This window comes from Dromiciops gliroides, chromosome 6, assembly GCF_019393635.1.
Source record: "Dromiciops gliroides isolate mDroGli1 chromosome 6, mDroGli1.pri, whole genome shotgun sequence".
NCBI classification, from domain to species: domain Eukaryota; kingdom Metazoa; phylum Chordata; class Mammalia; order Microbiotheria; family Microbiotheriidae; genus Dromiciops; species Dromiciops gliroides.
This window is the reverse complement of record NC_057866.1, coordinates 102,464,335-102,484,178: the sequence shown is the minus strand read 5'-3', so window position 1 is coordinate 102,484,178 and position 19,844 is coordinate 102,464,335. Positions and strand designations below refer to the sequence as shown.

Below are 19,844 nucleotides of genomic sequence, written 5' to 3'. Positions count from 1 at the left end.
TTCACCTCTCTCAGCATCATTTCCCACATTTATTCTCTCCCTCTGTTTCATTCCTGAATCTATTCTTCATCTTCACATCAATTTCCTGGCCTTCCATCCCTCTTTGTCTTCCCAATCCATCACCTCTGCTCAGCTCTCTCTTTTTTCCCTTTACAGTCTTGACTTCAGAACTAAACAGTTCAACTTTGTACCATCTTCTACCTTTGAATCTCGCATCCCCTGTCTTTTCACCATTTATGTCCTGCCAATCCTCAATAATGGACCACCCCTCCCATTGACCTTCTGTATCCCCACAACCATGCTGCTGAACCACGCTAGAACAAATCAATCAACTGTGCTGACTGGGTCTATTACAAATTCACTTAGCCCATCCCAACAACACTCTCCTGACCACGAGACAATCTTTTTATTTTTCCCCAATTGACTTTCTGTCCTCCCTATGTGCTCTCTTCTTAAACCTTGATTCTTCTCTTTTGTAGAGACAATATCCTAAGGCCACATCCCAGGCAGCTTAGGCTAGTTTTTTGGTTTGGGGTTTGCTTTTTTGTTTTTTTGTTTTTTTGTTTTATTTTTTATTTTTGTGTTTGTTTTGTTTTCTTGAAAGCTATGGAAACCATCCTTAAGATTTAGTTGACGCAGGGCCCTAAGACTCTGGCCTCTGTTGTAGCTTCCTGGTTGCCTGAGTACAAAAACAACTGGGATAAGGAGGATTGGATCACTTCCTTCGGGCTTGAGCTGACAGACTGGCAGCATGGCCACCGGTGACATGGGAAGGCAAGTGTAACCTTGGTGACTATCCTCTCCCTACCCTGACTGTCCCTTCTCTGCTCTTTCTTTCTCTGAATGACCTTTCCCTGCTGTGGCTAAGTATATCTCCTTTTCTTACCTGTTTGATGGACTACAAGTATCTCTTTTGATTCCAGTCTCAGACCTGAGCCACCAGATAGGCCTCATCAACTCTGGCCTATTCCATCCCGCCAAACCCCCGTCTCAGCAGATAAGCTTGTGTCTGATTTTACTGAGAAAATTGCAAGGTTTCTCTCCTTCTCTGCTGCACACTTCAGAATCCGTCTACATCTCTACTGACGTGTCCCTACTCTATTCCCAGTTCTGGGGAAGATGTGGATGTGGGTCTTACCAAGCTGACCCTTCTTTTTATACCCTGGATCCTAACCTCAGTCTTCTAGAACGGCTTGCATCGTCAAACATCAATATTTCAGTATCTGATGGTTCTTTCCCCATTGCCTACAAACCAACCAGGATCTCTTTCCTCAAAAAAAAGGAAAAAGATGCCATCATTAATTGACATTGCCCTACCCTTCATCTATCATCCCATCCCTCCCATCCCTTTCACTGCCAAATTCCTAGAAGAGGTGATTTCGCCTCATTGCTTCCAATCTCACCTATTTATTTCATCAGCCCTTTCAATCTGGTTGCTGACCCCAACAATTTACACCAACTCCTTTTGTTTTTGGACATTTTCAAATTCCCCTCCTTCCGGACACTTTCTTCTTCCACACTTCTATGATTCTGCTTTCTCTTGTCTCTCCTTCTACCTGCATGGCTTCTCTTCCTCCTCCTCCTCCTCCTCCTTCTTCTTCTTTTGCAGGGCAATGAGGGTTAAGTGACTTGCCCGGGGTCACACAGCTAGTAAGTGTCGAGTGTCTGAGGCCAGATTTGAACTCAGGTCCTCCTGAATCCAAGGCCAGTGTTCTATCCACTGTGCCACCTAGCTGCCCCTCTTATTCTTCTTTATTTTATCCTCATTCATCTCCTACCTCAAAATCACAGGCAACTTCAAGTTCTGTCTTAGGCCTATTTTCCTCTGAACATCATCCCTTAGTGATCTTATCTGCTTGTGTAGGTTCAGTTGTCTATACTCGGATGACTCAGTCTATATCTTTACCCCAAATGTCTTTTCTTAGACTCTATTTTCACATTGCCAACTAACTGCTGGATGCCTCCAGCTAGATATCCCAGGGAAATCTCCAATTTAGCACATCTGAAGCAGAGCTCATTATCTTCTCCCCCAAACCTGCCCCTCATACAAAATTTTCACCTCTCACTTGAGTTCTAGTAAGAACCTCCTAGCAAATCTCCCCGCTTCTTGTTTTTCCTGTTTCTAGTCTGTCCTCCAGACAACTGCCAAGATAATCTACCAAAGGCATGGGTCTGACCCTGTCACTGCCCTTCTCATAAACCTTCAACTTCTCCCTGTCACCTCTAAAGTAAACTACAAACTTTTCCCTGTTGCAAGAATCTGGACCCAGCCAACCTTCCCAGACGTATTTCATTGTTTCCCTTACATTCCGGCTAAACTCTGTTTCCATCTCTAACTAGAAGCTGTCCTCCCTGGCTGGAACATATGCCTTTGCTTCTCAGAATCCTCCGCCTTCCAGGATCAAGACAGGCACTGCTTCCTTAGTGGGGCTTTCCTTAATCTCCACAGGTGTTAGTGATCTCTCTCCTCGAGTTACTTTGTATTTATTCATCTGTCTATGTGTTGTATCTCCAAGCAGACTGTAAGCTCCTTGAGGCCAAGGATGGGTTTATTTCTATCTTTTTATTCCCCCCAGGCCCAGCACAGTGCCTTGCTTATTGTAGGTGCTTAAATAAATGTTTGTTGGGTTGAGCTGTTGAGTCGCCTCTTGCCTGAACTATTATTATAAAATACTTCTAAGTAGATTGTGCAGCCAGATGGTTGCCATGGTTAGTGCATTGGGCTTGGAATCAGGAAGACCCATCTTCTTGAGTTCAAATCTGGCCTCAGACACTTACTAGCTGTGTGACCCTGGACGAATCACTTAGTCCCTGTTTGCCTCAGTTTCCTCATATGTAAAATGAGGATACTCCAGTGTTTTTGCCAAGAAAACCCCAAATGGGGTCATGGAAAGTCAGACATGGCTGAAATGACTCAATAACAATAACAACCAAAAACTTACCAGCAAAACCAACCCACTTGCTGTTACCTTGATCTTGTCCTACTCTCTCCCACCTCTGTGTTAGGACCTCTTGCTGCTGGAATGTGCTCTCTCCTCATTTCTGACTAGGGGAATCATCTCTTTCAAGATTCAGCTCCTCCACAAAGGCTTCCTTCATTGTCCCAGCTGAAAGTGTTCCCTCCCTCAAAGTTTCCTAGAGCACTTTATCTGTCTCACGACTAATGAAGTGGTTTCCCCACTGCTGAATAATCTCCAATGGCTACATATTACCTCTAGGATCCACTACAAACTCCTCTGTGTGGCATTAAAAGCCCTTTACAACCTATCTCCCAGCCTTATTACTCTCCTTCATTTACTCTCTGGTCCAACCTCCCCTTCCAGCCTTGTTATATATTATTCCCTTCATGCTTCCTACTTTCAAACCAAATTGACTTTGTGTCTCACAGAGAGATGCTATTCTGAAAAAACAAATTTAAGCTATGCTAGAAAAAGCACTAAACTTTCACACCCTTTAACTCAACGGTATCACTACTGAGCACATACCTAAATGAGGTCAGAGCTAGAGAGATAGGTCCCTTACACACCAAAATAGTCCCAGCAATGACTGTTTCTGTGTGTGTGTGTGTGCTAGCAAAACACTGGAAATAAAGTTGGCATCGTTGATTGGGGAATGGCTGAACAAACTGGGATATGATGATGTATCAGACTATTATAAGAAACAACAAATATGAGGAATGAGCAATACAGAGAACTGAGGAAGCTGATGAAAAACAAATAAGCAGAACCAAGAGAACAAAATGTTCAATGACCCCCAAAATAAAAAGGTAAACAACACCCAAAGACACAAAGAATTCAGGTCAATGCAATGACCAGTCTTGACTCCAGAGGACTAAGGATGACATGTCTTCCTTATCTTAGGAGAGAGGTGGTGGACTATGGGTATCAAATGTAATCAATATGTTAATTTGTCTTTACTTACCCCTATATCTTTATAACAAGAGAGGATTTTCTTGGAGGGCCAGGTTTATTGGCACACGATAGCAATGTATTTTTTAAAGTATCACTGAAGCATTTGTTAAAAAAAAAAAAAGAAAGAAAGTGTTTTATAAACCTCAAAAGGAGAGAGTGACTTGATTATAGGACAGAGCTCCAAAAAGGGGAAGGAAGACTCCAAAAAATGTTCTTCAATTGCTTTACTTGTGAGTGATGCCAGAGAGGAAGAAGAGGGGAGGAGAGAGCCTGAAGAGATCTCCCAACTTTGAAATGACTCTACAAAAGGTAAGCGCCATTTAATTCAATTCAGCAATCATTTAGGTGGTAACCCAGAGTTGGCTTTCTACTGGACAGAGACAACATGAAAGCTGATGAAATTAAAGCAATGCTGTTTCAGGAAGGATAGAACACAAAAGCCCAGGAGTCTTGGGGAAGGTCCATTAGGAGAGGGCACTGGAGTTGAAGTTTGAAGGACAACCCGGTACATGAAGAGGCAGAGGTGAAGAGAGAGTGCATTCCAAGAAAGGGAGAAAGCCTGAACAAAGCAGGGAACAGCCAATAGGGTGGCTTGGCTGCAATGGAGGGTTCTATCGCTGCAATTCAATTCAACAAACCTGGGATATGCCAGGCCCTTTCCTGGGCCCTAGAGAATAGAGACAAAAATTTGATAGTCTCTGCCCTCAAAGAGCTTACATTTTCCTGGGGGATACCACACATGTACAGTTTGGTACAACTTAAATTCCCAGCCAACCATTTTCTGTTTTCTCTCAGAGGCAATAGGAAATCATCAAAGATTTTTGAGTAAGGGAGTGACAATTTCAAATCTGTGTTTTAAGGATATCAATTTGGTGACCATATGGGAGCTGGATTGGTGAGGGGGAGAGAATGGAGTTGGGGACTCCAATTGGGAGGCTATCACCATGGTCCGGTGAGAGGTGATGAGGCTCTAAATACGAAGGATAGTGGGTATGTACATCAAAGGAAGGGATGGGACAGATGTTGGGAAGGTAATATCCAGACTGAGTATTCAGATTTCTGTGGAAAATATGGTGGGCTCTTTTCTTTCCAGACTACACTGGTATAACATGTAAGGGAGCCCTGACTGTGGTTTTGAGGGGTACCATGTCATGTGAGTGGAAAGGCAGGTAGGAATGCAGGTCCCTGATCAGTAAAAAAAAAACCCATAGATAGGGGAACGCATGTATTAGTGAATGCTTCTATGAATTAGGTAACACTTTCAAAAGAATTAATCATATTCTACACTATTACCCACTACAGCAAATACATACATTTGAAAAAATAGTGACACCTACATGTGTGAGACACATTATTATTGTCTGCCAAATTGATACTTACCTTTTTCATGGATTAAACTATGAATCATAGACCCTTTGCAAAAACTCTGCTACCCTCTTTCCCACCCCTTTCCCCTGACCTGTCTATGACTCACAGGTTGGAAAGTTTGAAATACCAGGTTAATGCTTGAGGGTTTTGGGTTTTTTTTGGGGGGGGGAGTTTGGGGGGTGGGGAGTTGGTTTTGTTTTTGGCCCAGCTTTGCAATTACATAAGTGCTGGGGAACTTCCAGTATGGGAACTCCTTCCACAAATACAGATGAGAATCTCCTAAGTGTCATAGACTCAGTGAGTTGTCTGCATTAACTGAGAGGTTAAGTGACTTTGTCTCCAGCCACACAGCCAGTCCATGAGATGGTTAGAACGTAGCCACCTACCAATTTGAACCCAGGTCTCCCTGACTCCAAGGCAATCTGTTATACCAAACTGCCTTTCATCTGTCTTGTGACTGCCAATAACAACAACAAAAAAAGTGTATCTGGGGGAGCAGCATGTCTGTTTTGGAGTAAAAACTTCCCTGAAGCAATCAGTGTGTACTCTAGCCCCTGTGTACTTGACAATTTTACATGCCTGTTTTCAAGAAGAAATCTGTGGGTGTATGGGTCTTTAGGTGCCATCTGCCACAGTAGCGCCAACATCTGAAAGACCCGGAGATTTGCAATCTGCAGGAGATTTGGGTAAGAAATACCACTGGCACTTGTGATAGAGAATTCACCCAGTCTTGATAATGGCCCCTGTGCAGATAGGAGGGGGCTAGAAGGCCCTGGGTTGAAATGACCCTTTCCTTGCTATGAGTGGGTACCATCTGTTGGCGTTATCCTCCATCCATCCTTAGATTTCTTAGCTCATTTTGCCTACATCTCTCTATTGTGTTATCTCTCTCCCATGTACCATAGTTATTTGTGTATGTGTCTTTCCATCCCTTGAGAGTGTAAGCTCCCTGGGGGCAGGGAGAATGTCATATTTTATCCTTGTGTCCCCCATGTTTCCAGTTTTTTACTACCACAAAAAGTGCTGCTATAAATATTTAGGGATATCTGAGGCCTTTCCTTCTGTCTTTGACCTACTAGCAACTTCTTAGAAAAGTAGGAAAATCTCTGGGGGTGGCATGAGAGGGAGGAGGGAAGAACAGGCCTCATTCAGTTCCATTTTAGGAAACGCTTATTTTCCAAGTAACCTCTGGTGATCATTGTTGTGTGATCCAAGGGATAGATAAATAGTACTTATTAACTGCTTACACTAAACTCTGAGGGTATAAACACAAGCAAGCTGGATAGTCCCTGTCTTCAAGAAACTCGCATTCTGAAAGGAGGAGAGAATATATAATGAGAAATTGAAAATGTCAATGGAGGAGAGGTGTCATAGGGTCACTGGTTCCCATCATGACAAGGTGAAAGCTCACTTGTCAGAGCCCAGTGTCCCAGGGATGGTGGGATCCAAGGTTGCAGTGTAGAAGAGTTGGGAATGATGACCAGATTTTAGCCATCCTGGGGTGGAGATGGTGAGAAATGACCCTAATAGGGGATTTCCAATCAGAAAGGAAGTCTGAAGGTGCCACCCCACCCTGGTGAAGGCAATACGCCTAAGGCTACCTACTTCTATGCTTCTAGCTACCTGGCTCGAAGTTCCTGACTGGGTCAATGAAGATACAGGCCAGCTCTGGGGAAAGAGAGCAATTCTTTTGAGATTTCTAGCTCACTAAGGAACTGAGCAAGAATAGACATGTTAAGAAAGGGATTGGTTTTCTATCCTATTTTTCAGTGGTAGGTTTTAATCATTATCCAATCTGATCTACTGAAGCTTCTCTGCCTCCACTGGAAACTCAGATGATTTAGAATTGTTTTTAAAAAATTTTCAAAATGGTCTTCCTGTCTAAGGCTGGAAAAACAGAAGTCCCTCATGGTCATGATCCCATGACCGATCAACATGGCAGCTTTGACATACCCTTCTTGGGCAGCCTGACGTCCCCTGGAGGCTAGTTCTATAGGCATTGGACTTAGTGCAGATACCCAATTAGCTTGAGACCCCTACACCTCAGAACTCTCAAGCTGAATGTGATAAAATAATGGAATTTGACAGATACCCAGGGGCCCCACCTGATTGATTTAGTATTGTTTGAATTGGGTGAGAATGAGAAACTAAGTACCTACTTAAGGATTATTGGATGGAGACCACACCTGGCTGTCCCTGAGTGATGTGTTGGTATACTATTGACCCAAGAGACCACTCTCAACCAACCAGCTTGAAGGACCTGCCCTTTGGAGGAGGGAGAGAGGAACTAGGAAGTGGACACTTGCTCATAGAAGAACACTCTTTTTGGTGAGGAGGAACCAGCCTGGCAGCAGATGGAGAATGGGATGGGGGGGAGGGGGCTCTTAGTCATTCAGATACTGGCTTGGTGGTGAGAGATTTCATGTGGACTGCTAGGAAAGTGATATAGTGGAAATTGGGGTACGGGTTGGTGGGAGTTGGGGTTCTTGGGAATTCCTCTTTAAAGAATTACACCCTCTTGCACACAAAACTTAGTTAGAACAAGGTGATAGTTTATTTAGGAGCAAGGGAAGGGAAGGGTGGGGGGAGGGAAACCATGAAAGAAATCCTTAGACTTTTCATGGGGAGATTTGGCATAAAGCACATGGCTCAGAGGTACCAAATCTCCTCGAACAGGAGACCGGAAGGTACTTTTATAGAGGACTGATGGGGGTGGACCATCCCCCACTGGTGGTAGCTGGGGGAATTGGGTGAGGAGTGGAGGACCATCCCCCACTAGTAGTGACTAGAGGAATTGGGTGAGGGGTGGCTACGGATCCCTCTTCAGAACACAAAGGCCGAAGCCACACCCAAACTTATCTCCCCAGGATAAGGGAGACCGGAATGAAGGGTAGGAATCCCAAGCTAGCTCAGTCCAATTTGGTTCCTCTAGGCCTTATCTGTCCTCTGGTTTAGTTTCTCAAGGAGAAGATTCCTCGGTGTGCCCCAGAGAAATTCTGGGGTGCTCTGCGCCCCATGACAAAAGGAAGTTGATTTCTTTCTCTCTGGCTATACCTAATTAGATCTAAGCTAGGATTTCCATGTTCTCAATCTCTCTCTCTCTCTCTCTCTCTCTCTCTCTCTCTCTCTCTCTCTCTCCTCTCTCTCTCTCTCTCTCTCTCTCTTTCTCTCTCTCTCTCTCTCTCTCTCTCTCTCTCCTCTCTCTCTCTCTCTCTCTCTCTCTCTTTCTCTCTCTCTCTCTCTCTCTCTCTCTCTCTCTCTCTCTCCTCTCTCTCTCTCTCTCTCTCTCTCTCTCTCTCTCTCTCTCTCTCTCTCCTCTCTCTCTCTCTCTCTCTCTCTCTCTCTCTTCACTAACTTATAATATATATTTTAATAAATCTTTAAAAGCCTAAACTCTTGCTGAATTTATCAGTGATTTTAGCCAGCTTTCCCCCCAAGACTGGGGGGGGGGTTGCAGATTAGGACCCACAATTTAGATTTTAAACAACACATCAAACAATCCACCAGCCTCAGCCTTTCCAGTAGTGGTGGTTAGAGGCATGCCCCATCATGTCCAGAGGATTGATTTACATTTAAATCTAAACCCAAGAAGTTCAATTAGTGGGAGAAGCTAGTTGGGCATGCTCTGAGCTGGCTCATTGGGATTTAGAGCCCTTCAACATCCAACATAGGTCCAGAGAGGACATCTGGACCTAAGGGAGAGATTTTAAGACATTAAAAATTGGACCAAGACAGCCTTAGAAAAGCCTGACCTAAAGTCCCTAGAGTCACCTACTAAGAGGAAGATACACGGAACAAGAAATAAGGACTAAATTTGAGCCCAGTTTTGATGCAGAAGAGTTTAGGACTAATGCAAATGGTGGGCAGGGCTGGGGTCCCTCCGAATATTAACTCAAATGATCTCTACCATGTTTTCCCAGATCCTAGATTTCTTCATCACTTTGTTTATCATACAGTACTATTTCACCAACCCTTTTCTTTTTAAAAATTTTTTCCAATTATATGTAAATATAGTTTTCAACATTCATTTTTGTTAGATTTTGATTTCTACATTTTTCTCTCTCCTTCCCTTCTTTCCCCCCTCCATAAGACAGCAATATGATATAGATTATATATGTATAATCATGTTAAATGTATTTCCACATTAGTCTCTCTTTTTTTAGTAAGTTATACACCTCCATAATCCTATTTTCATCATGTGTTCAATCCCATGAAGTCTCAGCAGTTTCTATAAAGTCAAGTTTACTTCCTCATATTAGATTCCCTAGTTCACCTTGTTTATCACTCATACTATGTGCATTTATATGTAAACATCTGCCCTGGGTGGCCACTAACTTATTTGACTGTTGTAACCTACCTTCCCTCACAGTTCAAGGAGCTATTGTAGAAATTTCTGCTCAAAAAAAGCTAAGTAAGGGACCAAACCTCGACCTGGGATTTGGATTCATTTATCATGTATTAAATACTGGGAGTTCAAGTACAACTCCCTTTTGGGAAGACTCATTTTCTAAGGAGAAGAAACATTTCTACTGAGCATAATTTATCATAATCATTTTTAATTTTCATTTTTAAAGCTAATAGTTTTCTTTAAAGTATAGCTGTTAGTAACTTCATAGTTTGCATGCTTAAAGTTCAAGTTTTTTCTCCTTTTATATCTCTTTGCAAACAGTCTGACTAGGCTTTGCCCCAATTCCCACCACTCTAAATCATAGTAGCTCAGGATACTGAGTTTAGGATAGTCTCAGGATACTTATTAGTACCTGAACTGGGTCAGTTGCCCACCCTGACATCACAGCTGCTTCCAAAGGTCACTGAATTCATGTCATCCTTTGACTAATTATGAGAAATTGCCCACTATCGGTGTTCATCCTGATAAGAGGCAGCTATTTCTTTGGTCCCTGAGAGTACTGAATTAAAGGCTGATCTGAAATCAGAAAAGTCTGCCTGTGGTTCAGGCTTGTGTGTGCCAGCTCTCCCAAAATTTCAGTACTTATCAAAAAGCTAGACTTTTAAAAAATTTTAATTCAAAAAATTTTTTCCCTAAGTTACATTGGGAACTCTCAGTGTCAGCTCATCATTACCTAAAACTAAAAGTTGCAGAATAGTTGCCCATCTGCATTCATAGTTTCCTCGTGAGATGTTACGTACACTGATAAAACACAGATCCATGTCAGCTAGCAATCATCTGTCTAATTATCTTTTTTTTTTTTTTAGTGAGGCAATTGGGGTTAAGTGACTTGCCCAGGGTCACACAGCTAGTAAGTGTTAAGTGTCTGAGGCCGCATTTGAACTCAGATACTCCTGACTCCAGGGCTCTATCCACTGCACCACCTAGCTGCCCCCTGTCTAATTATCTATTGACATGAATAGGCCGACCTCAAATTCATTTGGTGGTCCTCACAGAAATACTGGTACTTCTATCCATGCGTTGACCTGTGGCATAAGACCAGGAGCTGGTGAAGACCAGTCCACAGCTGGAAGCAGCCAAGGTGGCCTGGGAGGCTTTCATATTCTCTATACTCACTCCCCATCTAAGATGTGGCCAGCTTCAGTACCCTACAGTGGACTCCAAAGCTGGGGTATATGTGAGTTTTGTATTGAGTTGACTTTTTACCTTTTAGCTGCTATGGCAGAATTGTTTACCATTTAACTCTCCATTTAGAAAGCATTTGCAACTCAATATCAGGGAATGGGCAAGAGAAATTGATCACCTCTTCAACCCTTAGAATTACCCCCCTTGAATCTAACATAGTATCTGAGACCAAGGCTCTTACTGCTGGCTCTCTCCCAAGTTAGCATCTTTTGGGCATTACTGGCCTCTATTGATTGTGATAGTTACCTATTATAACTCTACACTAATTGCCTTGGCAGACTTTTGTGACTGTTTTTCTCTCTCCTTCTCCCTTTTTAGTTTAAAGTCCTTGTAATCAGATTCTTGGGATTCCAGGCAAATATATTTTCCCTCATTAGATTCATTAGGTACAAGTAGCCAAGTGTTCATAAATCATTTGAAGAGGTCTTTACCACTTGTTGAAAATGTTGTAGTGGCATCCTTTCTCCCCAAAGGTTGGACTAAATGTCCTACTAAATGTAGACACACATATATGTATATGTATATGTATGTGTATGTACATATATATATGTATATGTATATATTTATTTATTTTTTGGCAGGCAATGAAGGTTAAGTGATTTGCCTAGGGTCACACAGTGTCAAATGTCAGGCTGGATTTGAACTCAGGTCTTCCTGAATCCAGGGCTGGTGCTTTATCCACTGTGCCACCTAGCTGCCCCCTGAGGTATTTTTCAACTCTGGGGTTCTGGGATTCCATGATTCTGGATTCTATGATAGCCATCTCACATACTCCCTCCCTCCTTAGCCCTACTACATGAGGGACCAAGTTTCACCCACAAGCCCACTGATCACATGCTGTCCTGTTTTCTTCACTCTTTCCAATGGGTGAGCCCTGGACTTCAGGATTCTGAATCCAGGACCCCAGTTCCTCCTTAATTTAGCCCTCTGGGACTCAGTTTTCTGATCTGTAAAATGAGAAATGGATTAGATGATCTCTAAAATCCCTGGTTCCGTCTACCATTCTATAATCCTATTCTCATCCATAGCATGATCAGAACATATAGACCAGGCATACAGGCAACTCAGCAGGTGGTTAACTGCGTTCTGCCTTCCTATCTCCCCCAGTGCCATCTCTGAGGAAATAAGAAAAGTCACAGGGAGTGAGATCATAGAATTCTTTATTGGCCGCTATTCCGTTGGAAAAGAACATCACATTAGTCACCACGTCATGCAAGAAGAGAAGCAGGCAAAGCACCATGGGGTGGACATCCACATGTCTCCACTGTGCACGGGTGGTCCTTGGCCCCGCACCGTGCACGGGAGGGGCTCCATGCATCTGGAAACTGGGAGGACAAGCTCATTGCTATTGGGAAATGCCCCGTCTACTCGGAGTTTGCATTTGTGAAAACAAGCATTTTGGATAGACATTCCCCTCCCACCCCCACCCCCCACCCCCATGATTTATTGACTGACAACACGATGCATTTCATCTCGGGGACAGGATAAAACGCGCAGAGACATAGAGCGGGGACACACAGGATGACAAATGTCACAGTCACAACCACGGCCAGTCACGATAGCAGGTTCCTAAAAACATAACACGCACACAAGGGAGCGGCACAGGGGTCAGCAGCGTTTTTATGTCTCTCCCCCCTACAGCTAGAAAGAGGGAGGGGGTGGGGGAGGTCCTTGGCTACGACACAGAGCTAGAAACACGGACAGAGAAACTCCAAAGTTGAGTTAGCACATGGTCTATTCTCCTGTAATGTAGAGTAGCATTCGTAATTAATATTGCGGTCTGATTTATATGGCTTTCTCTAAGGATCGATGTAAGGTCATGAAGGTCAGTGCCAAACTAAACTAACTGCCCTCCAAGAAGTGGAGATTTGGATAACGCCTTTATCAGGACAGAGAGGTTGCTTTTGCCAGATGTCTGGTGGATCACCCAAGGCTGGCCCCTGACTGTCTGAATAAAGACTCACCAAAAACAGAAGACCTCACTTACCTGAGATTCAACATGGTATATGGAAACCAAAGAAAATGGAGGACAAAATTAGGGTCAGAATCCAGCCTGGGGATCCTATACCTGCCTCCAGTCTGGGCACTGAGGACAAGTCCCAGGGCAAAGGACACAGGGATGGGTTTAGCCAAAGGTCCCTGCAGTTCTAGAAAGGCTATAAGAGCCTGGGTCAAATTAGTCTTGATTCCAGGAGCCAAAGGGCTATTTCAGCATGGATGGCCTCATTTTTGGATCTGGCGACAGTCAACTCTGTGACTAAAACAAGACAAAATCCCTTCTGTGCACTCCCACTCCCCAGGGATGGGTACTGGCAGGCCAGAAATAGGCTAATACTTCTAAGGGAGGTGGTGGACTCCAGGTTGGTTTTCTCTGGGAAGGACCCGAGAGAACAGGGCTTCCAGAGAAACTCCAAAAGGAGTTAGCATGTGGTCAGTTCTCCTGTTGAAAATGTTGAGTAGCGTTCTACTAAACTCCAGCAGAGAGGCATGTCTGTGTGTGTGTGTGTGTGTGTGTGTGTGTGTGTGTGTGTGTGTGAGAGAGACAGACAGACAGACAGAGAGACCACAGAGACACAGAGAGAGACACTGAGTGTTTGGGAGGAGAATGAAGCTCAAACAATGTGAGATCCAGACTCACTGGAGGGACACTAATAGATTTCGTGATTTATTTTCTGCACAAACAGTCTTTTCCCAGCTCCAGGTTGTCCCAGAAGGCACAGTGATAATGCAAACCCCAGGAGGCCTGTTGTGTGATTCTTGAGCTCAGTATTGTTTGGAGAAAACATGTCCAGTATATACCTAGGCCAGTCGTTTCAACCTTATCATCATTCTTGGCCTCAGCAATCCAGAACTGAGAGTTTGAATGGAAACAATGCATCCTCACTCTGGGCCTCCAAACACCAGCCCCTACCCTTCCCCCATTCTCACCTCTCTAGTACTGGTGGTTTGATGCAGACCTCCTAAGGAGGACAACCCACCCCTCAATTCCTCAATGGGAGGAATATGGAAAGTAGGAAAAATAACCCAGGAGAGTGCACTTAGGGCTGGAGCTTGGGTAGTAACCTCAGTGAGAGATTAGCAAACTGGCCTCCCAGAGCGGCAGTCACTTCCCCACCCCTTCTCGAACCCAAGACATGGGTCTCTTCCTCCCTGATCATGTGTACTATTCCCCTAGAAATAAATTTGAAAAGATCCAAGCTGTGACCTGTTACAGTTGTAACTGAACTGGTTTCTTTCCCTCACCCCTTCCCCACATCACCCCCTGAAAATACTTATTATTCCTGCCTAGTATAGAAGAGATTTCTCATGGGAATCTTCACAGGCTAAAATAGCCTGCGGCATGAATGGGAGAGAGAGGGAGATGAGAGAGGTGTGGATGGGAGAGACAGACAGAAAGACAGAGACAGAAAGTCAGAGATGAATGGTGGATGGATGGGTGGATGGATAGATGATGTACAGATAGATAATGGAGACATAGAAATGCAGATGATGTACAGATAGACAGTTTTAGCTCATTTGTTAAAAATTGAAAAGTCCATTTAAAAAGAAAAACAAATTGGGAAAGAAGTGGTGGATGCTACAATGTGAGATGGAGGACAGAGGCCCTGGAGCTCAGCATAAACCTGCTGAATCTACTTGAATCTACCCTGGAGGGGCAGAACAGTGCACACCGGCTTCCTCTTTGAAGGGAGTTTGCTCTAGGGACAGTTTCATCCTCACTTTCCTGAGTTTGGTTACCGTGACAGCAGAGTCTTGGAACAATGAGCTCCAAGCTCCCACTTCTAATGATAGCTCTGTCTTTCATGCAGGAAGAAAGATGAGGCATTAGAACATCGGCCTTTCCTACTTGTTCTGAGATCCTAATAGTTAATACCATTCGCCCCCTGACCTCTGGGCTTCCGTGTCCTTACCAGAGAGCATAGGAAAACAGGAAGGACAGCCCCTCCTTGTCCCAAGCAATGGGGCAATGGGAGAGTGTCTACAAGATGCTACGGGTGATGATAAGATAACATCATATGGTCCAGAGTGGGAGAGGACAGTTTCACAGTCTGTGTCTCAAGAGGTTTCTATGTGTGTGTGTATATGTGTGTGTCTGTGTGTGTATACATGTGTGTGTTCATGTGCACGCGTGTGTGTGTGTGTGTGTGTATGTGTGTGTGAAGCTCACAATATCAAGGCAGGAAGGGTAGCCTGGCCCTCTTCTAGGATGCTCCAAGAAGTTTTGTACGTAAAACCACCAGACTACAGGGAACACCCCAGAACCCCTTTTCTCCCCTCTCCCTGGTCATTCCCTTTCCTATTTTCCTCTCCTCTTAATTATGTGGAACAAGACCCTAGGCTGGATTCTGAGACCTGGGTGGCAGTGGTATTAAAACAAGGAAAACTTGGGGAGGCTTGTCCCTCCTACGGGAAGTTTGCATTCCAAATGATTGCCTTTCCAAAGGGTCCCTGCACAGAGACAAATTCCCCTTTCCCTGGGAGAGGGCAGCGATAGTGAAGACACCTACAGGAGTGGGGGAAACCCCATGTGACCAAGGCCGGTTGGTTGGCCCATTGGTGGTCATGGCAAATATCCCGTGGATAATTAAAAGAAGCCCCTGCTTGCTCTCCGGGAATGTGGCGCTGCCTATTTGAGGGCCAGAAGCCACTGGGAGGTCTCCCCTTTTCTCTGTCGAGTGTAGAGGTGCCTGATTAGCTGAGTTTCCTAACACACCTAGTACTATGGCTTATAATTAAAGTTGAGTAGACTGCGGCACTCTGCTCCTGACATCTGATGGATGGGAGGCATCTACTGGGGAGAGTGGGGAGGGGGCTATGTACAAATAGGCCTGGCCAAGGGGCCTGGGGCAGCCAGGGGAGGGAGGGGGCAGGGAGATGGAGTGAGCAGAGGGGTGCATGGTGGGTGGCGAGATCGAGAGCTCCCACCAAGTGGCGGGAACGGCATTGCTTTGCTGTTCATAGTAGAAACAGTCTGAGAGTTCGTGGGGAATTACTTCTTGAACATATCCTGGAGAGGCCCAGGGAGGTATTTGATGACAGTGTCCAGGATGCTTTCTTCTTCCTCCTCTTCTTCATCGCCACAACCTGGTGGAATGGCCTTCTTCGGACGAGTGAGGCTGCCTTCAGCGTTGGCTTCCATCGCAGCCTGGGCCTCGGCCTCACGCTCCTCCTTCTTCTTGATCCCATACTGTGGGGCAAGCACAGAAGGAGCAGAGTTAGAGTCGAGGACATCCTTCCATCAGCCCCACTGAGCTTCTGAAGGCTCCCCTCCCCAGGGCCCAGAGGAGTGCTATTCACAAGAGAGGCACAAGAGAGGCAAAGGTCCCCAACACTTGGGGCTCTGCTATTGGAAGATGAACCAGGGACGCTGCGGCCTCTGGCAGGGGTCCTGGGGCCAGATCCAACCCTAGCATGGATGTTGCTCTAACCATTGTCCCTATGGCACTGAGAAGAACTTCCTACCCTTGGGCTAGCAGCCCATGGTTTTCCCCTTCACAGCAGGGTCTTGGAAAGTTCTGGGGGTTAGAAGAACTAAGGACCAGGACAGGAAACATTTCAAAGGGGCACAAGGAGGCTATTAAATTTAAGTCAATACACATCTATGAAGCACCTACTATGTGCCAGGCACTGTGCTAAGCACTGAGGATACAAAGAAAAGTAAAAGACAGGTGTTCTCTCAAGGAGATCACAGTGTAATGACCACAGGCAAACAGCAATTTATAACCTGTTTTATATATATAATGTGTGTGGGGGAGAGAGAGATAGAGATAGAGACAGAAAGAGATAGAGAGATAGAGATAGAGAGATAGGTACATAGAGATAGAGAGATAGAGAAATAGAGATAGACAGATAAAGATAGAGATAGGTAGAAAGGGAGAAAGATAGAAACAGAAAGAGAGATAAAGATAGATAAACAGAGAGAGATATAGATAGAGAGATAGATACATAGAGATAGATAGTACAAATAGTATAGTATATATAGAATAAATTGGAAATAGTCAAATCAAGCGACGGAAGGTTCTAGAATTACAATAAGGAAAGGCTTCCTATAGAAGATGTGGTTGTAGCTGGAATTGAAAGAAGCTGGCAGAAATGCGGAGAGAGGACATTGCAGGCAGGAGGGACAGCCAAAGACAATGCCCAGAGTCAGGGAGGGAGTGTCTTGTTTGAAAAACAGAAGGGAGGTTGGTGCTGCTGGATTGAAGAGTAGGTAGGGGAGTGTAAGGTATGAGAAGAATGGAAACATGGGAGGGAGAGCACGTAATGAAGGGCTTTGAACACCACACAGAGGATTTTTATATTTGATCCTACAGAGGCTAGGGAGTCGCTGGGATTTATTGAGTGGGAGGAGGGGACTGACCTCCACTTTGACAGCTGAGGGGGAGAGACTTGAGGCACGCAGACCCACCAGCAAGCTATTGCAACAGTCTGGGGGTGAGGTGCTGATGCCCTGCACCAAGATGGCGGTCATGCCAGCGGAGAGAAGTGGACATATGGAAAAGATGTTAGGAAGATAAAATGGACACAGCTTGGCAGCAGGTTGGGGACCCCAGAATTCCACAGAGTAACACTCATCTTTCCTCCCTCCTCTTCCCCTCTCTTCTTCCCTTTTTCTTCTTCCTTCTCTGCTCCTTGCCTTTTCTCTCTCCCTTTCATGCTCTCTCTCTCTCTCTCTCTCTGCTTCTCTTTCCCCCACTTCCCCTCCCTCTTTCTTCCCTCTTCTGTCCATCCTTGTCCCCAAGGCCTTTCTCTCTCCACTTCTCCTCATACACACATCATGTCTCTCCCTCATGCCTTCTCCTTCCCACATTCATTCCCTCTTTCTCTCTTATCTCTCTCCCTACCACAAACAAGCTTCAGTTGACCATAATACAGCCCTCAGGAACCATCTAATCCAGTCTCTCCCTTCCCGAACCACAATCCCCTGTAAAAAAGCAACTAAGGACCCAGAATGAGGAGATTTAATCAAACAAGTTGAACTCCCCACAAAGGAGTAACTATGGGCAAGCTTCCCTCTCCCTCCTCCCAAACCAGATTGGGGGTGGGGTAGTGATTTTAGAACATTGAAAACGTTATGACAAAAATCAGTGAAGGCCACTGACTGAGGGACCCCTGGGCAAATAAGTAAACCTGTTTGCCTCAGTTTCCTCAACTGTAAGATAAGGATCAAATGAGAGAATATTTGTAAAACACTTAGACTAGTGCCTGGCACACAGTAGGCACTACACTATGTACATGCTAGCTATTATTATTATAAAGGAATCATGGATTTAAACTGGAAGGAACTTTGGAGTCCCTGAAACCTAAACCCCCCATTGTATAGATGAAGAAACTGAGGCACAGAGCTGTTTAAGTGACTTGCCCCAAATCACGCAGCTGGTTAGGACATGAGGTAGAATTTGAATCCAGGTCTTCCTGACTTCAAACGCAGTGCTCTACCCACCACACCATACTACTCACTTTGTAAACTGCAAAGTACCATAAAAATGGGATCGACTAGTGACAATATTAATGGCAGGATTAATTAAAGTATTGAGAGAATAATGACCACACTAATGAGAACATTAAGGATCGTATTAATGTGAATTCTAATGAAACCATTATAGACTATGCTAATGAAGCAATGATGAGAATATTAATGAGAGCAATAATGAGGGCATTAACAAGAGTATTAATGAGAACATTGGTGAGGGCATTATGGAGAGGGATAGTGAGAACAGGAATGAGTGTGTGGATGGAAAGAACCAGGAGGGCATTAATGGGGGTATTAATGAGAGCATTAAGGAGAATACTGCTGTGTAAATGGGCAGGAAGGGCTAATTGTCCTTGGGACAGGTGGCAGCCACAGGGCCAGGGGCTCCCTGAGGAATCACCAGCGCTCCCTCCCATTGTTTTGTTGGGGGAGGAATCAGACGCCCTTGGCAGAACATTTGGCTGAGCTGTTTCTAAGGCTGGAGCTGTGTGTAGGCGGTGGAATCGGGGGACACCTTGAGGAAACTAGGTCAGTCAAGAGTGAGAGAGTTTCTTTCTGACTGGGTAGTGTGTGTGTGTGTGTGTGTGTGTGTGTGTGTGTGTGTGTGTGTGTGTGTGTGTGGCTATGAGCTGATGAAATCATGTATGACCTGATGGCATCACATACAGACTAGTGGAACCATGTCTGGGTTAGCAAGGTCACATACAGATTGGTGGGCTCTTGAATGGACTGGTAGGATCATATATAAACTAGCTGTGAAAGCACGCAGGAGAAAATGGAAATATAGAAACATGACGGAATTGTATATGAGCTGGTGAGATCACACATGGGATGGTGGGAACCTGTACATGCTGGCAGGAGAGTGAGGTATTCCCAGTGCCTAGCATCATGCCTGGAACATGGCAGACACTGAATAAACCTTTGGTCCAGTGGGAGCCTATAGAAGTGGGCGAGCTCATATTTAGCTGGGGTAATGTTTTAATGAATGACAGGAACACCACCAGATATCTCCCAGTTACAATGCCTCCAGCCAATGCTGCTACTGCAGAAGAATGAAGCCCATTTTAATATCAGAATCAATTGATCATCCTTTATTTACATTCATAATAATGTTCCTGTGGAGCTCACTGATACCAGAAATGTCCTTTTCCTAAACACTTGTTTTATTTTTTTGTTTTGGGGTTGTTTTTTTGCACAGGGCAATAGGGGTTAAATGACTTGCTCAGGGTCACACAGCTAGTAAGTGTCAAGTGTCTGAGGCCAGATTTGAACTCAGGTACTCCTGATACCAGGGCCAGTGCTCTATCCACTGTGCCACCTAGCTGCCCCCACTTGTTTTTTTAAACACTTTGGGGGGGGCAATGGGGGTTAAGTAACTTGCCCAGGGTCACACAACTAGTAAGTGTAAAGTGTCTGAGTCTGGATTTGAACTCAGGTCCTCCTGACTCCAGGGCCGGTGCTTTATCCACTATACCACTTAGCTTCCCTAGACTTCCCT

At 44.7% G+C, this 19,844-nt stretch overlaps 1 protein-coding gene across 1 annotated transcript in view; it reads right to left on the bottom strand.

The window, feature by feature from the left end:
- Positions 1 to 12,015: 12,015 nt before the first annotated feature.
- CPLX1 (complexin 1) overlaps positions 12,016 to 19,844 on the bottom strand; it is a 109,874-nt gene continuing 102,045 nt past the window's right edge. Inside the window, exon 4 of the mRNA XM_043970890.1 lies at positions 12,016 to 16,060. Coding sequence (XP_043826825.1) covers positions 15,863 to 16,060 — 198 coding nt within the window. The 3' untranslated portion in view covers positions 12,016 to 15,862. The remainder of the gene's footprint in view (positions 16,061 to 19,844) is intronic.